The 18,132-nt window shown below is 51.0% G+C and overlaps 3 protein-coding genes across 3 annotated transcripts; all 3 read left to right on the top strand.

Annotated features, from left to right (window-relative positions):
* Positions 1 to 1,036: 1,036 nt before the first annotated feature.
* BO95DRAFT_360213 (uncharacterized protein) lies at positions 1,037 to 5,082 on the top strand (the record flags this gene model as incomplete). Its single annotated transcript, XM_025582474.1, has 3 exons — positions 1,037 to 1,138; positions 1,310 to 3,837; positions 4,140 to 5,082. 3 exons carry the CDS (start codon positions 1,037 to 1,039, stop codon positions 5,080 to 5,082), a joined length of 3,573 nt encoding a protein of 1,190 aa, XP_025443489.1.
* Positions 5,083 to 7,657: 2,575 nt separating this feature from the next.
* Positions 7,658 to 11,620, top strand: BO95DRAFT_494036 (putative C2H2 finger domain protein; the record flags this gene model as incomplete). Its single annotated transcript, XM_025590779.1, has 2 exons — positions 7,658 to 7,804; positions 7,880 to 11,620. The coding sequence occupies 2 exons, from the start codon at positions 7,658 to 7,660 to the stop codon at positions 11,294 to 11,296; spliced, it is 3,564 nt and encodes a 1,187-aa protein (XP_025443488.1). The 3' UTR covers positions 11,297 to 11,620.
* A 3,484-nt stretch (positions 11,621 to 15,104) lies between these two features.
* Positions 15,105 to 17,914, top strand: BO95DRAFT_462530 (putative C2H2 finger domain protein; the record flags this gene model as incomplete). Its single annotated transcript, XM_025588925.1, has 5 exons — positions 15,105 to 15,110; positions 15,190 to 15,929; positions 15,986 to 16,249; positions 16,311 to 16,997; positions 17,056 to 17,914. 5 exons carry the CDS (start codon positions 15,105 to 15,107, stop codon positions 17,912 to 17,914), a joined length of 2,556 nt encoding a protein of 851 aa, XP_025443487.1.
* Between the last annotated feature and the right edge of the window lie 218 nt (positions 17,915 to 18,132).

Below are 18,132 nucleotides of genomic sequence, written 5' to 3'. Positions count from 1 at the left end.
ACTCCGCATCCTCTGGTTATCAAGGGGGACATGTCATCGATCTGTACTTAGCGTTGTCCCACACCATACCCCACCCACATACTCCTCCCAACCAGTAAGTACCATCTTACTCGAGTACAGTCCTGTCCCCCCCGGCGGCGGTGTTCGAAGAAGATTTCAGGCTATCGAGCTTGGAATAGCTATTCGTTCTTACTCATAGTCTATTTTCTCCTTTCCCCGCCCTCTTCTGATTCTTCCGGTCACCGCGAGTATCGCGTCTTTGATGCCCAATGCGTGAGGTGATTGGGTCTGGGATAAGTCGGATCTCCAATGCTTCGGTCCACCCTTCTGACTCCTTTCTTTTGCCCCTCCCCAGAGGTGTCTGCATGCTTGCCTTCTGTGCCTAGTTGGCCTCCGTATCCAGATGGGTATCAATCGTCCTCTAAGGTTCGGTCCGTTTGACGCCTTGCCCAGCCCCCTTGAGGCTGGTTGAAATGACTCTTTCTCACCATGCGATTCATTCCCGGTTTGGGCGTCTCTGAGAACCGGTTATTAGCTGTTCAAATTTCCCTCCACGTCCCTCTTCTCTTTGGTCCCCAGCCCTCAGCATCCCAACTATTTTAAGAGCCAGCGTGTGGAAAGCCATCCTGGCATTCCGAGTTGTCTGCCCGCCGGCGAAGCTGCCATCTGACACCCAGTCACTTGCCTTCGTGTATGGCACTCATTTGTGCCCACTCCCTGCATATTCTCCAATTCTTTCTTTATTCCTCCTATTTTCCTAATCCTTTTCTCCCCCTACCCATTTTGCCACCGAAGAACTCTGTCTGATCGTGTGATCGCCCACGCTTCCAGACTGACCAATTTCGGTTCCTTGCGTTCGCTCTGTACCTATACGGAGCCGGAATATAACTTGACACCGCCGAACGCGCCTGCAAATGTACATTGTTAAACCCACGTTCACCCAATCGAGCCTCTACTGATAGAATCAAGTTTCTAGCTTACTGGGAACACGTCTGTCAGCCTTACTTTTCAACTTGGGCACGCACTACTATCAGTCATGGCCAAAAAGAACAACAAGGCTAATAACAAACAAAAGAATAAGAAGGGCAAGAGTCAAGAGGCCTCTGGGACCCAGACACCTCAGCCCGAGCCTGCCGCTGTCGAGCAAGATGAACAACTAAATCAACAAGAGACACCTCAACCTGAGCTATCTCTCGAAGAACAGCAAGACGAACAGCAGGAACTCTCTCAACCGGTGACCCCCAGTCACGAACAGGAACCACAAGACTTAGGCTGGCAAGACCAACAACCAGAGACACCTCAACCAGAGCTTTCAGAACATCAGCAAGTACAGCACGACACACAGCCAGAACAACAACAAGAGCAGCAGCAGTACAAGCAAGAACAACCGCAAGTCGAAGCTGCCATCGAATCGCAACCAGCAGCGGCAGAAACCATTTCTGAAACAATAGCAGATCCTGCATTGGAACCAGAGTCGGTGCCACCCCAAGAATCGGAACTGGAGCAACCACCAGCTGTTGTCGAGCAACACTCGACTATTCCTGAAACCCAGGCTCAAGCTCAGCCCCCGGTGAGTGACGAGGGCTGGTCTGCTCAGCCAGCCAATTCGGAGCTTGCTCCTAGCCAAGAGCCAGACGTGAACCATGTACAGAACAGCCCCGAACAACCACAAGAGCCAGCCTGGGAGGCAGTAGGCTCGCCGGAAACCCCTGTGATAGAGGCCGAAGGGACTCAGGAGGAAAATCAATTTCTGGTTGAGCCCAGTGGCACTGCAGCGGCCACGGAGGAGAACCCAGTGACAGCACCACAAACACCGCTTGAGCCCACGTTCGTCCCAACATCTGCAGAGCCCTTGGAGTCTCCTGCGCAAACAGAGGATCAGTTAGTGGCAGCTCCTGCCTACGCTGACGCCGCGGATTCTGTTGGCGACTTGCACAACCCTGTCATGTCTGAGTCCTTTTCCGAAGCAGAGCTCGCTCAGCCCATTCCTGAATCCGATTCGCTCCCCAAGCAAACAACTCCACCCACTTCTAAGCCTGCGTCTCCTATTCCTCAAGCAGCTTCACCGATTCCTCCCGCTGCATCTCCATCCTTCAAATCCGTTTCGCCTGCTCCGCAGAGTGCTGCTGCGACACCACGTGCTCTTTCGCCCGTCCCGCAATCGGCTCCGCCTGTACAACAGTATACCTCACTGATGGCTGAAACTATGATGCCAGAAGAGGAGCCTGCTGTTCTGGCGCAGCAGGATGCGTTTCCTACACCGCCAGCTGAGTCCCCAGTATTTCAGCCAACCTCACCCATGGCGCAACCGACGTCCCCAGATCAGAGAACCGCCTCTCCTGTGGCGAAAACAATCTCTCCTGTCCAGAAACATATTTCTCCTGTCGCCAAACCCGCGTCTCCAGTTCCGAAAGTCAGCAGTCCACTAGCACGGGGGCACATGTCGCCCGTAATGTCTCCTCAGTCGGCCCCGCCGCCAATGGGGCAAAGAGTGCCCTTGCAGGCTATGCCACCCTATCCTCCATCCTATCATTCGCCTATGATGAGCGCCAATGGGTACTTGCCCCAGTATGCCTACTATCAGCCATCTCCTAACGTCCACCCCACACCTCGAGGCTCCATAGATCCAGGCTCAGCAGCATCTTTCCAGATGTTGCGCGACCTGGGCTTTGCCAATGGACATGGTCTCAATGGGAAGGGAGGCACAATCTCTCCTCCTGAACATGAGGAGCCTATCGAGCTTCTTCAAAGAATTCAGGACGCTATTCCTGACATCGGCCGACTGCTCTCGAGTTACAAGAATACCAAGGGCAAGCTCCAGGCACGGGAGGCTGAGTTCAAGCAGATGGAGAGTCAGCATGAGCAGGCTTTGATGCACAAGGATTTCTACATCGAGGCACTCCAGAATCAGATGCGGAAAACAGCGAACGAGAGTGCCGAGGAATCCACCAGGCTCAAGAACACGATCAACGAGCTGCGGATGGAGCTGGGCAACCTTGATGAGAAGCAGAAGGATCTTGAAGAGAAATTGCTTGAGTTTGAAAACTCCAACAAGGAGCTCACCCAATCCAAAGCCGAGCTTGAGGATAAGGTTGAGTCGCTCGATAGCAGCCTGAAAGAGGCGTACGAGACCTATGAGCGAGACATGGACAAAGCCAAAGAGGAAAAGGCGGAGGCTCTTGCAACCCAGAAGCAAGAGTTGACCGAGCTTTTCGAAGAGATTAAAGCGGAGGATGAGAAAGCAGCAGCAGAAGCCCTGGCAGCACGCGAGCGAGAATTACTTGACCAGCAAGATGCGATGAAGAATGAATACGAGAACCAGAAGCAGCAGATGCAGGAAGCACATGACACCCTGCAGGCCGACTTCGACTCCAAGGTGACTGAGCTGGCCTCCACCAAAGAGGAGCTGGAGACGAGGACTACCGAACTTGCCGACAAACAGAAGGAATTGGAGGACACCTGTGAAAGACATGCTCAGGAGCTGGATGCAGCCCACCAAGCGCACGCTAGCGAAGTCGAGTCTCTTAACAACAGTCATGCAGAAGAAGTGGCTGAGATGAAGAAGGACTTTGCCGATCAGCAGCAGCAATGGGCGGACGAGAAGTCTTCTCTCGAGCAGCAAGTCGCAGAGAAGACCGAGACCATCGAGAACCTCGAGCGTGAGAACAAGAAACTCGAGGAGGATGTTGCTGTCAAGGAGAAGCAGCTTCAACACGCGGTGGAGAATATGCGCCTCACAATCGACAACTTGGACAAAGATTGCGATAGGTTGAGAAAGACCCTACACAGCCTTGGAGAAGCAACTGACCTCAAGAGCACGAAGGGTGATTCTTTCTTGTAAGTGACCTAGTGCATTGAGAATATGTTTTAGTACCCGACTTTCGTTCAGAGAATGAGTTTTCCTGTGTTTACTTCTCATTTCTTATGGGGTCGAACTCCCCGATACTTGCATTTGACTTGATGATACGTCTGAATCTCTCGTTCGCTTCCCTTTCCTTCTTGCATGAACCAGATCGACTCACAATCATTTTTTTCTCCTTTCCTATGTTGTCTGTTTTCTCTATAGACTGATTATGACGATGATGACATGTTGATAACGCTATAAATGTACGTGCTCTGATAAATATTCCGACTTCTAGTTTGGACTGCTTCGGCCAACTCTCTCGTCTTATTGTCTCCCTGTCTAAGGAGCACTTCTCGTACCTCCCAATTGATCCTCCCAAGGACATCCTCTCCAAGCTTCCACCTGAGCTGCCATCGTTCCTTGATAACACTTCGGCCTCGCGTGAACTACGCTCCGCTTATGTCCAACATGTCGTGTCTAAGACATTGACTTATCGGATCTTCCACCCTTTCCTCTTTACCCTTGGCCGACGGTACGATAAGGCGGACACTTTCTTCCAGATGCTTTCGATGGACATCCGACGCAAATCCGTGCGACGCGAAGCGTTCTGGAGACAGCAAACACTGAAGGCAGCTTACACTACATCGGATGCCAAGCAATCAATCAATGTGGTTGCTGCGGTCATTGTTGATGAGATCATTGATCAGCTTAAGCACTTTGCAGACCCCCGGAATTTGGACGTGCTTCTAGTTGGCGTAAGGAAGATCGTTAAGTTAGCAGCCGAAACTTGGCGACTGGCTCGGGTTGAGCGAGAGCTCATTTTGGCTTCACTGCCAGCGCCGGACGCCGATATCGTCCCCAACGACGATTGGGCGGAATATGGGACTCCCAAGGAAGGTACTCTTAGCTCCAAGGAGGACCCAACACGTCATGTCATCCTCAGAACCTTTCCCCGAATCACTCGCGAAGCAGCTCATGAGGACTTTATCGGAGAAGAGGAGAAGTCTCAACCTTGCACCTACTCGCAGGGTTGCGTCCTCTACTCCGATTCTCCCGTGGTAATGGCCCGGCTGCAAGAGCTGGCAAAGAAGTCCACGGACGCCTTGGCTAGTGGGGATGAATCTTCCCGCCGTGGCTCGCGTGAATCGATCCACCGTGATGGGGATGTCCCTTCATCCAAAAAGAGCAAGGGAAGCAGGGATGAGATGAATGGCGCACCCGTGGACATTACAGTATGAACACGCGGATCGCAGGACGCCATCAGAGGGGGGGGGGGGTGAGTTACAACTAATATATTTGTTCGATTATTGACGCCCTTGGACTTGCTTCCTACTTCTATTCTTCTCCGTGGGTGTACTCTTCTATCCTTTTACACCGCATACTTGTGCTTGTTATCATTAGGCATGGTGCTGCAGCTTACGGAAGTCCTTTAAGCTTCCGCTTACATTCATTTGACAGGATCTGGGTTTCCTTTCTTTACACCAATGTCTCCTCACGATGCTCCTCGATTAGGGAGGATTTTTTCACTCTACGTTGACCTCATTTCTCATCAATGTATTCTCTCTATCCTTTCCACGCTGTGAGCGCAAGATTTTATTCTTTTCCTGTCTCTGTAATCATTCTGTGTTCACTGGTGTTGGTATCTCGTGTTGTTGTGGTTGTTTCTTATTGAAATCTCTTGTTTCAATTGAGCGAGTTAAGCGATTGTCCGTCGATCTGATACGGCATGTACCATCCATTGCCCTGGTGAGTCTCCAAGAGACGTCAACACCTCCACCTGTGATTCTTGTACATTTAATTTGTTTTGGCTGCTCTGTGCGTGAGATTGCTGGCAAAGGTCTGTCGAGGGATGTTTCTATGTATTTTCCTATGCCTCCGGTTTGAGGAATGATATCGTGTTTTAAGCACAGCCACAGACATGATGTCAATTGAACCCACGAGTCCGGGCGCTGCCGTGAAGATGAATGAAATTAGCCCAACGACTTGGTAAACAGGGAAAACGAGATACTAGGCAAGGCAAGACTAAAGCAAAGTATTACAATGTAAGAGTCAGTGTCCTGAGTACCTGGTTGACCATAACTGATGTGGTCTTCTGTGCAGCCCCTCCTGTAAATGGTTGGGGGGAAGGATTGACAGGGCTGAGGAATGGGGCTTGGAAGGAGGCTGAGTCGGTCCGAGTCCACTACGTACTATCAGAATGATAATTTTGATGATGGTTAAGGAAGAAGTCAAAGATAGTAACCGTCGTAGTACAGTATGTACTGGAATAGTGGCTTAACTAGGCTGTCAGTACTTTGAAGTTGACGCTATCTAACCTACCACTACTACGTAGTATTCACACACTAGTATGAACTAACAATGAGTACTCAACTCATATCTATTGTAACACCTTGCGATGACTGAAGAATCCACGGACCCTCTTCAAGTGGGGCCGAAGACAAGCCCTGGAATTTCCCTTTTCCCCCCCAGTGCCCCCACGCTCTAACCACGGTTCATCTCAAAGATTGGTTTGAAACAAACCCCGTACTATCTAGTATCGAAGAAGGGAAGAAGTAGGACACAAGGTGGTTGAATAGTCAGGATTTGACCAGATGAAGAATTGGTCATTTTGTTATAATTTAAATTACTATGAAGTATGTACATACAATACTAACCTCGCCCAATCTTCTCGCTGACTGGCCCCAATGGTACTTACTGTACTACCCAGGCACTAGGTGGTAAGTGAATTAGTACTCGACTTACCAACTGTCTTGGCTATCTTGACTAGACTAGAGTCTACTATGGCTAGTTAATATCTCCTTGAGGCTTAGAAAATCCCCCTTTTCCCTTTTCTTACGTGTTCCACCTTGAAGTGAATTGTGGCTCAGTCAGAGTGCAAGGCACATTTTCCCTTCTGATCTACGGATCCTACTGTTACTTCCCGGCAGGATCGTGACATCAACTCTCTTTTCTCTTTAACATGTTTACTTACCACATCTACCCCCGTTAGCTTTTACGGCATTTCCCTCACTCTGCTCATACTCCTCAGTACTGCGCCTTCTTTTATTTCTCGAGTCTCAGTTGCTGTTTTTCTGTCGAGGTTCTTTTTTTCTGGTGGCTCGTCCGCCCGCCTCGCAAAGAGCCGCTTGTCACTCGGCCTTATTAGCGCCATACAATATTATCCTTCTTCCCACTTCTTCCCCCCCCACCCCCTTCTCTCTTTTTCATTCAGGTCTTTTGAAGCATCCTACCTATTCTATATCCCTGACCATCTGCCTACACACTTGACTTCCTCCTGATTGTAATTTCTTCTCCATCCTCTCTTTCGCCATCTCTGTTCTTTGGTGAGCTCCAGATCTCTGATCGCACGCCATTCCATTATTATCGCTGGCCCATTGAATCCTGATTCCTGCCCGCGTTCCTGACGCCTTCCTACTCTCTGCTGCTAGCTCGCTACTCTTCGGCACACGGATAGCAACAGCATAAGCTGATTTTCCTCCAGCTAGATTCGGTCCTTCCCGGGGGTTTTCTCGTGGCGTTTTTCGGACGGAGACTGTCCTGCGACAACTTCTTTAACTCCATTCTAGCATTCTCACCGCCCGGGTCATGGTTCTATAGACATGCCATCGAAGACAATCCGACCCGACTCTCTCTGTCCAGTACGATTTCTCTAATTTTATGCTAGTCTCAGAAGAGCAGGGACAACGCTACTTCAATCCCCCTTCTTCAGAAAGACTTGTCTGTGTTTCCAAGAAACGGATATCAGCACCCGTCCCAGCGGATCAAGATTCCTCGATTGAACACTCGTCTGCCTTGGCGATCATGACCGCCAACATGTCTACATTATCACCTCAGCTTGTTCAGGATGACTCGCCCACTGGAATGAGTTTCCATGACGTCAATTTTTCCGATCCCTATCTCTCAGCTCCTGTGGACCCTGATGAAGCCTCCTTCAAGTCGTCCGCTATAAGATTAACGCCGGTCAACGAGAACGATCATGGCACCGCACTTTCTGCCTCGCCTCTGCTAGCACAATCTTGTACTGAAGATCCTGAGATTATCAACGAAGGCCCGGAGGCATCTTACTCGGACTTTCTGAGCCCAACAGACGACTTTTCCAGCGATTTGAGTGCGCACACATCCCCTAGCGTAGATCTCATGTCTAGCAGTCTGACTGTGGACGGGAAAACGGGCCTTGGTGTCTGGCAACATGGCAACAGGGTGGAGCGGAGTATACCGGGCCATGAACCTGTGTTACATGCTGCGGCTCCGCAAAGCGCAGCAGAGCCGTCACAAACAATGGCCATGAGAAGCCCAAACATTTCCTCAGAAACAGCCGGCGATCAAATTGAGGCGCGCACTCCAGAGCCTCTTTCGCTGAACACCAACGCACCAAGTGACAATTTGAGTGTACAGGTGGGACCTGACTCAGCCCGAGCACGAAGCCCTATTGTCAAGATCGAGAGTTATTCCCGAGGAGATTCACCAGTCAGGGATGCTTCTCCGACTGAGCGATGGCGGGGCTTGTCGTCCACGCACTTGGCACCCAACGGAATGACCACGGACTCGGAGCTCGAAGAGTTTGAGGTTAGCAACGAAGGCCTCAGCCCGGCCCATACGCCCATATCTCGGACACACGATGGCTCCTGGGTTCCAAACACTGACACGGGCCAGGCTGGTGTCGAACCGCCATCTCGAGCGGATGTTTACATATCCAGTCCAAACGAATTGGAAGCCTGGAGACGACTGGAAGAGAAGAATGCTGATATCCAGTCATGGTCGGCTTCGGTCAGTGCTGCGAATAGCGATGCAGAGGAGGAAATTCTCCTTGGCCGCGGTCGGAAGCGGCATGTTGGCGCTCGACGCAGGGCGAAAAGTGCCGGTGATCCTTCTCTTCAGCAGGACTACTTCAACCTGAAATCCCAGTTCCTAGAGCCGGTTGTTCCTGGACCTGGTCTTCTTCTCCACGAAAGCAGTGATGAGGAGCTTAGTGAGTATCGATCTGGTGACGAAAGACGATCTGACTCGCCTGCAGCCGATGCAAATGAGAGAGATTGCACTGGGGAAGGCCTAGAGGGTGTCCCTAGCACCGAGCAGAACAGACTTGAAGACGATGACCCATTGCCTCATCAGTTCTTGAAGGCGCCGCCGTGGCAGGATATTGATTATGATCCAGCTCCTCGCCCAACTAGGGTGCAGCCGTTAAGCTCCAGCGCAGCGATGATGGAATATCAACGACGAGCAAGAGATCTTGACAGTGCATCCCGTGCGGCTACATGGGGCACGCGACACTTGAAAGATGCCGAGGTCAACAGTATCATAGGCACCGGCGGCTCCTTCGAGAATCTGACTATCAGTGATAATAAGGCTAGGAAGCATGAAAGAAGAAGCAGCCTCCGCAAGTATCTTCCGCGCAACCCCTCTCACCACCTCAAGAGACGACTGTCAGATTTATCCATCATTCCTCCGAGCGCCGATACTGCTGGCAAGGTCGATGGATTGACAGACCCTTCTATGAGAAAAGACATTTTTCCCAATCGTAAATTAAGTCTTGCTCGGTCTAGGTCTCCCAGCCTCAGCACCAGCAGTGCTGTTATTGCGATTGCCGGCCAGATGGCCGCCATTGGAGGCAAGGATTCGCTGCACGCTGCGTCACCAAATTCGACGCTGAGCCCATGGCCGGTTTTCAAAGGACGGGGACGAAGCAAAAGCGAGCTGCCAAGAGCGTCGTCACCCGGATTGATCGATTTGATGACGAGTCATGGCGGGCCCCCTGTTCCTAACCTCGCATACTCCCCTCGAGCGGTCGGCAGCGGTGTCCACCTGCAAGGGGCACCTCAAGGAGGCCATGCCACTTGCGACGCTGACGATGAAGATGATGACTTGCCAACCGAAAAAGGTCTAGTGATGCAGTTTCCGGTACAGTCACGCCTACCAGTACCAACGCTTGATGGTTTCAGATCCCAAATCACCGCGTTGAATCCCCGGCTACCTTCGGAGTTAGTCGAACGCTTCGCTCAGGAGCAGCTTCGCCGATACCGCAAGCTAGTTGACAGCAAACAAAAACATCTTCGAGATCTGGAGGCACAGAATTGCACATCCGGCTTATTCTGCTTTGCACAAGGTGGTGAAGCCAAGCTTCTCGCGCCTCGTGGGAACCCCCACGTCCCGGACACATCACACACGCCCTTCGATAATTTGAGTTGTAACGAGGCTGGTGACGATGCTCAGAGAGTGGGAGAAACCACAGTGTTCGCGGGACAGTTCCCTTCAGGTGTGCCTTTGCCGCCAGTTCAACGGTTGCCAGCCGAATTTGAGTGTCCGATTTGCTTTCAGGTAAAGAAGTTCCAGAAGCCATCTGATTGGACCAAGCATGTCCACGAAGATGTCCAGCCATTTACCTGCACCTTTCCCCATTGCACCGAGCCGAAGTCTTTCAAACGAAAGGCAGATTGGGTTCGACACGAGAGCGAGCGACATCGCAAATTAGAGTGGTGGACGTGTACATTTCCGGATTGTCATCATACGTGCTATCGGAAAGATAATTTTGTGCAGCATCTCGTTCGAGAGCACAAGATGCCGGAGCCGAAGATGAAAAAAGCAAAGAACCCAGGACCTGGTAAAAAGGGAAATGACTCGGTAAGCATTGCGATGGATACGCGAGAGCACGCCAGTCGCGAACAAGGGGTCGAGCAGCTTTGGGAACTTGTGGAAAGATGCCGACATGATACCCCCCGAGGCCCCAAAGATGAACCATGCCGTTTCTGTGGGAATGTCTGTAGCAGCTGGAAAAAGCTTACGGTGCATTTGGCTAAACATATGGAGCAAATCGCGATGCCTGTTCTGGGGCTTGTAAACGAACGGGAATTGTCAACGAATGGCGGTGCTAGTGCCTACAGCGTGCCAAATACTCATGGTCCTGGCTCGATGCCGATTACGAACGAGCCAGGCTGCTCCCTCCCGCAGTCAAATGGTATGGATACTACTGGCTCAGATGGGACATTGAGCCTCACACAGGCACCACATGTGAGCGATAACGCCGACCGGCAGAGCTCTGGAGAGCCCATGGTGGCTTTGACTCCTACATGCTTCCCCCAACCGACAACCATGTCGGGCGGCTTTTCTGCGGAGCCTGAGACGATGGACGCGTATCATGACATTTCCACCTCAGGTTACCTTTCCAGTCTGCCAGGGGAGCCTGCAGATCGGTTCCAGTTCGTGGCCACGCACCAGAATTCGGTTACGTATCCACCCCCATTCAACGCTGGCCCTCGAGTTCGGGTGGTCAATCCTGAAATGAATGTGCTGCAAGATTCGTACGAAATAAGCATGTCGCCCACGGAAATGCAACCCACCTTCAATGCGCAGAACCTAACAAGCCTGTCATTGTCTGCAGAGGATCGTTTTGGCTTCCCCAAATCTATGACTCGGACGATTCCTTCTGTCGCTGGAGTTTACGGCGAGCAAGGCTGATGGTAAGCGAATCGAGACCTCAAGAGTCTTGCCTCGATCCACATAAGCTTCTCTCTACCGGACCACTTGGAGATGAGAGCTCGTGAGCGAAGAGCCTGGGGCCCGCAGCACTGTTGTCCATGGTGAGCATAACAAATATTTTTCGCTTTGAATTTTGTGGTCCTTTGGTCGGTGGAAACCGTTGAGATACCCCCACGTTCTGGTCGTCATGTTGGCTATTTGTACTGTACAGTTCTTGTTCTACCTCGAATGTTAATCCTTTGATCAAGATACCTTATATGAAGCATTGCCGTCATGGCATGACACAGAAAACCTGGATTTCCTCTTTTCGTCCAAGTTATGGTCAGGCCTCACTGGAGTGAGTCAGAAAAGTCTGAGACACCCCTTCCTTCCTCCCTTCGTTGTTGAGTTGCGGATCAACCCGAAAGCAGAGCAGCCATGAACGTTAAATGTCAACAATGGCTATGTGACGCGCCATTTAGTTATGGGCAGGACCATGGGTGCACCTCCTTATCTAGCAGTGGCAGTCTCAATCGAACAGGGGCGCTTGGCACTTGGTATGTGAGCTGCATGTATGGCCCTAAATTGTCAATTGGTCACATTGCTGTGATTGGACGGATTCTTTTTTTCAATGGGGCCGGGGGGGGGGGGGGAGGGAGAAGGAGATGCACGTCGCAAGCCGACTTCACGGCACACTGCAGCGGGCTACTCGGCTCAAAGAAAAGGGGGAAGGGATGGAGGGAGGGAGAGGAAAGGCAGGGAGAGGGCGTTGGGTTGTGGGGGGTGGGAGCAGAGGAGAGGAAGGGCTGGAGGTAAGTTAGTGGAGGAAAGAGAGGGAGATCTACAGAGTGCAGTGACTACAGTACTGTACAGTATAGTAACTACTAGGTAGTTTAGTTAGTTACTGTCAACTTACTCCGTACCTACACTAAGTGACTAACTACGGTAAATTGCCTTACCTCCGTACTCCGTAGACCCCCTCACCCAAAAGCAAGAACGGGCTGTCCCACCGACCTGTCAACGTCGGGCTGGACCAGGGGGAAGAGGAGAAGGGGGGTAAGAATAAATAAAAGGACTTGCATGTGTAAGTGCGTTGAAACTTGAATCACCGATCTGCTCCACCAAGCTTGGCAGATGCGCCCCTCTCAGGCCAGAGAAAGATAAACCCTAGTAAGTACCTAGTAAGTACCTAGTAAGTACCTAGTAAGTAACCTTGCTGACCAGTTTCAGCTCGTCCAGTTCAAAATTTGGTCATATCCATTCCACCATTCCACCATAGGTTGGTTGCACAACAGCCGCCGAACACTCGCCTGAAATTGACAATTTAGGCCATTAACACCGACTGATGCCGTCATGTTGTGGACTCGTGTACAGTACCGAGTTGACTATGGAGTATGGAATGTGCCATACGAGAGCGGCGATAGGTGCAGTGATGGTAAAGCCCAGCCATTTGCGGTAATGTTTCTATCCAGAACTTTACTTGTAAATCTCATATCAGAATATGAATTTGCAAGGAGTAGCAGCAACAGCAACAACACTGAGTTGCGAAATGAAGCAATTCCCCACACCACACGCAGTTAGTCTACAAGATACGGTACAGATCGCGAGCTAGGAGCTGAAGAGGTTAACAAACGCAGTAGACTAGTTCGTCCTTAGAGATAGATAGGCCCGGGCCGAGTGGTTGGCGATCGCCCATCTTAGATGGAGATCATAGGATGATAAATGATAGGATCATAAGATAGCTGGGCTTGCTGCTAGTCGTCGTGTGTTCGGTCTTCTTACGGTGTCGCGTGGTAGAATGCAGTGCTTGGGAGATGAGCCTGTCAGACCGAAGGTGATCTCTGTCTCTCTCTCTCTCTCTCTCTCTCTCTCTCTCTCTCGTCTACTCTTCTCTCCCTTACAGGCACAGCCACCTCTAGTCCCAATCCAGGTCAATTGCCGGGTTATGAGAGAATGAATGGTTCATCTGTCGGCATGGCCCGCTCATCCCCCATCCCCGCGTCCATCCGCGTGATGATCCCTTACATACTTCGGCCTCTATTCCTGTTGTGCTTCATAGCCTGCTGAGAGGCAGAGGCATGAAAGCCGACCTATCCGGCCGGGCTGATATCAAGATAGCATGCTTCCTTTTCTCGCTTAATCAACCCCCCCTCCCCTCCCTGTCGGAGTATACCGACCACTATGAACCAGAAAGAAAAAAAAAAAAACAATCGCTGGCGAGGCGTGAACAGGTGCTGCCTTCCAATCCGACCCTTCCTATGCCATCTAATAATGTTTATTGGGCGATCATTCCTGCAGGAGCTGAGAGCTAACCTAATCCAAATGAGGTCTGGAGATCATCTCGACGGCGCCGGGGTTTAGTTTTGTGATTGAGACTCTTCTTGATGGCTAACTTACTAGTTATTATTTCTGGGGCATGAGAGGACGACTAGCTAGGTATAGGCACTTGCATAATTCGGTACTTTTGTCGAACCTCATGGGCAAAAGCAAAACTATGAGAAAAATAACAAATTTCAACCAATTTTTTTCGTTTAAAAAAAAGAAAAGAAAGGAAACAAAAGAATTTTTTTTAGAGAAAAAAGCCAACGCGGGATTTATCGACCTCATGTCTACGCAATCCAGAACCGAAGACCCAACCACGCCAACCAAGAGCGAGAAAGAGAGCGACTATGGGATAATGATTTGTGCCTGCGAGGAAAGATTCTTCATCTGCTCTGGCTTCATCCGTCGCACTGGCACCCACCCTCTCGCCGGACATGCATGCATCTCAGCTCAGAGCTAACATGCCCTGGTACTCAATCAGGAAGATGGTCTCTGACAGGTCTTATGCCGGTCGACGGAGAGAGTCCGTCCCTCAATCAATGAATCAATGAATGACTGACTGGATTAATGCTCATTTTATTCGGTCCGCAAGCGACGATCTGGACCAGCACAGGCCAACAGGTCTGACAGGCTTAGAGAATATTTGGATGCTTGACCTGCAGCTTACTGACTTGACTATCCGTACGGAGAGAAGACATGCCAACCCCATACGGCATCTCCCCCAAGACTCAGTCGCTGAACACGTTATCGCGCGTGGGGTTGACGATGCGATGAACTGAAAATCTCTTGATCTCCCTCATTGCTTTTTCTTTTCTTGTTTCTCCCCCCTTCTCGTTTCTTTTTTGTTTTCTTTTGACTTTCTCCAATTCTCTCACAGCCTTCCATTTCATTCCCGCATCCCTTCCTGTCTCATCAGGTCCTGCTGAGAGATTTGTTTCATCACTACCCAGGGTGGTCGTGATTCCAGTCGCATTACAATAATCCTCTGCTTTTCTACTTATCATCTGCACCCCCTCAGCTTCTTTTTAGTTTTACCATCCTGACTTCCTGTCTCGCAAGGATAATTCCTTTGGACTTGGCAAATCTTTCCTTCTCCTGGCGCAAGTCCTAATCTTCCCAGGCAGATCCCCTCGCCGCTTGGTCAAAACGCAACGCCTCTCCTTCAGCTTCTGTTGATGCCTCAAGCTCGGGCCCGGCTTGCCCAGATTGCACCTCGTTTCAAGCACCGGCAACTAGCACGAAGCTCACGCATTCCTCCTGCTGAGAGTAGACAAAAAAGAGATAGGCGGGAAATGTTCTTGCGCTGCTCTACTTGTCCCTAACAAGAAGCGCACAAGCTTCGTCGCGAAGAAACCCTGTTTTCTCCCGTCTATATAACCTACCCGCCCACATTTATCCTAGTAGCTTGGTCTACCCTCTGCGCTGCGCTATTCTCCTGTGCCTCAGACCGACCACGACAGAGCCTCGGCTTTCCAGAGTCAGCACAATGAGGGTATGCTTGTGTTCGCCCTGTCTTGCTTGAAACAGATAGCGCTATAGAAGGATTCGCAGACTAAAGAACCTCTCCATAGGCCTCCAGGAACAATACCCTCTGGGAAGAATCCAATGATATTCTTCGGGGCATCAATGGCTCACGAGCAACGCCAACATCATCACATAAACATGCCTCATCCGACGGGCTGACCCCGCCAGCAATACGCCTCGATAGCTCAGCGTCATCGATGGGGTTCCAATTTGGCTCTCACTCCGCAGTTCCTCCACCCCATCTGACATCAATCCTCGGCCGGTACTTTCCATATCATGACCCGGCATCATCTCCCTTTGCCCAGAGCTTTGACTCTTCGCAGTACCCACTGGCCCGGTTCGCAGCAGATCAAGATGTTTGGACGCCGCTTCAGGTGACCGGCCTACCAACCCATGCCGGATCTCTCATGTGTCCCCCGATGGGGCCAAGTCAACAATGGTCTGGCCTCGATCGCAGACTCTCTACAGGCCACTACAGCACGCCATCTGAGACCGACAGCCAATATGCTAGTCTGCATCCATCGGAGTCAGGGTATAGCACGCAAAGTTGTACCACTCGCTCGGTGGCCGCATCTTACGCACTCGACCCAGCTTGCAGTCCCTACTCCGCACCATTCGAATTAGAACAGGATGAACGGTTATCAGTTTTAGACCTGAACACTGCTTCCTATGGAGATCCAATGGATGTATTGGAGCGAATGCAGTCTCCATCTCTCCTGGGTCCCGACGCAATCAAGTGTGATTACTCTGACTGCCAGTGGACTGGGAAATGTCCGTCTGATAAGCGGTAAGATCCATTGACCGACTCCATGCACGTGTTTCTGGCTAGCTAACAGCCTCCAGCAAGCACGAAGCCCGACACAGAAAGCTGTTCAAATGCGATGAGCCAGGTTGCACTCGAAAGGATGGCTTCGGGACAATCAATGATCTGGCACGTCATAAGAAGTGCGTCCATAAGCAAGAACCAGAACGCGGGCCCAAAGTAGTGTATATGTGCTTTGGAGTCAAGTGTCCTCGCAAGAATAAAAGATGGCCTCGCTTGGATAACTTCCGCCAGCACCTTACTCGGATGCACAATGATGAAGATGCTGAGGAACTGCTGAGAAAGTGAGTCTCGTGCCGATGTGTCGAAGCGAGTGATATCCGACGATGCTAACTCCCCGTGAAGATCCCAGGAGTGGTACGAAGACTGCCTTAAGCCGCAAGTGATGGCATCGTCGTTGATGGATCATTTTTCGGAAGCCAGTAGTCCACAGATACAGGACATGATTGACGAGTCACGGGACAGATCCGAGGATCCTCAAGTGCCACCTTCTCTCCCATACACAAGGGCTCGGGCGGAACTGGACACGATAACCCCCGGCTCAGTCAGGGACGAGCAAGCCCGTCCAAGTCTCAGCCGTGCCACCTTTAAACCTGCGCATTCAAGTCCACAGGCTGTCGAACTACCACCACTGGATTGTCTCAGCTTTGACGGGTCACTAAGTCCGCGAACGACTTTTGCGGCTCGGTCGGACATCTCTCGAGGTGGCAAGAGGGAAGACATGGTAGCTGAAGCAGCCATGAACTTGATTACTACTATGACAAAATCCATGAATCTCACGCAGCAGCAGCAAGGGCAGCAATCTAAGGACGCCGAAAGTGCTGCGGAGCAGGAGGCCGAGTTGGCCAAGCTGAAGCGGGAGATCTTGCAGACGATTCTGACGACAGCCTTGGGCATGCTAAATCAAAGCTCGGAGCCATATCCATATAGTCGCCAACTTCAGGAGGGGAGTTCCGCCATGCATCCCGATCAAAGAAAATGGATTCAGTGTGAATTCTGCAGCAAGAAGACGCGATTGCGTTGTGAGATGAAGTATGTTCAAGGCTCTGGGAATGTGGACGTGGACCGACAGCTAACTTTGCGATACCAGAAAACACCAGAAGCGTCATGAACGTCCATACAGTTGTACTTCCTCGCACTGTAATAAGACTTTTGGAAGCAAAGAGGACTGGAAAAGACATGAGAACTCACAGCACTTTCATTCAAAAAGCTGGCGCTGTACACTACCGGACGCTACCAAAGAGGACCTACCTTGCGCCCGTTTGTTCTACCGCCAGCAGACTTACGTCCAGCACCTCAAGAAACAACATGAGATTGATGCGGAAGATGAGGTCCGAGCGGTTCTTTCCGATAGTCGCATCTCCCGGGACGGGCGGGCGTCATTCTGGTGTGGCTTTTGTCGGAAAGACCTCCCATTGGGCCATGAACTCGAGGCATGGAATGAGCGCTTCGACCACATTGATACAGAACATTACAAGAAAGGCGAGCGCATCGAAGACTGGGTGTCTTCATCTGACCAGCTTACCGGAAATCGGAAACTACACGGAGGAGATGAATCCATGTCGGCTGATGCTGGGTGCGAAAGCGAGCCGATCATAGATGAGCACAGCGGAGGCGTCTGTGCACATAGCGATGGACAATTGGAGGAGGGCGAAAACATATCTTCCTACCACGATCAAATGCTGCTGGATGATGATGATAAATCTGCCCGAAAACGACCTACAGACCAGTCGAGGGGCTCCCTGCCGTCCACGTCATCACAAACACGCCTTTCGTACCGTCCCAGAAACACGAAGAAGAGGAAATACTCAGCCCTCTATTCCGCCTCAGATGTCGGCCCATGTGAGGCTCTCAGGACCGAACGTGCGAATCCGGAGCCACCATATATCAATGGATATTTGGGTAGCTATAGCATCGACTCACAGACTCAACCACAGCATACCCGTTGATAAGCTGGATGATATGGTGCAAAGTCAGTCACTGCGGCGTTTTATCCAGGAAGTGGAGATATGCAGTGTCGACGTTCGCAAGTTCTGTCCGATAGGCGTGTGAGCAGATTGAAATGCTATGCGCCAACTGAAGTTGAACTCATATGAGCGAAAAAGATCATATTTACCCCGATACCAGGCGAGTTATGTGCTATGTGATGTGATGTATAAATGCCTGC

The sequence above is a fragment of the Aspergillus brunneoviolaceus genome (genome assembly GCF_003184695.1).
Source record: "Aspergillus brunneoviolaceus CBS 621.78 unplaced genomic scaffold BO95scaffold_24, whole genome shotgun sequence".
NCBI classification, from domain to species: Eukaryota; Fungi; Ascomycota; class Eurotiomycetes; order Eurotiales; family Aspergillaceae; genus Aspergillus; species Aspergillus brunneoviolaceus.
The sequence above is the reverse complement of the archived record's forward strand: the minus strand, read 5'-3'. Positions and strand labels throughout refer to the sequence as shown.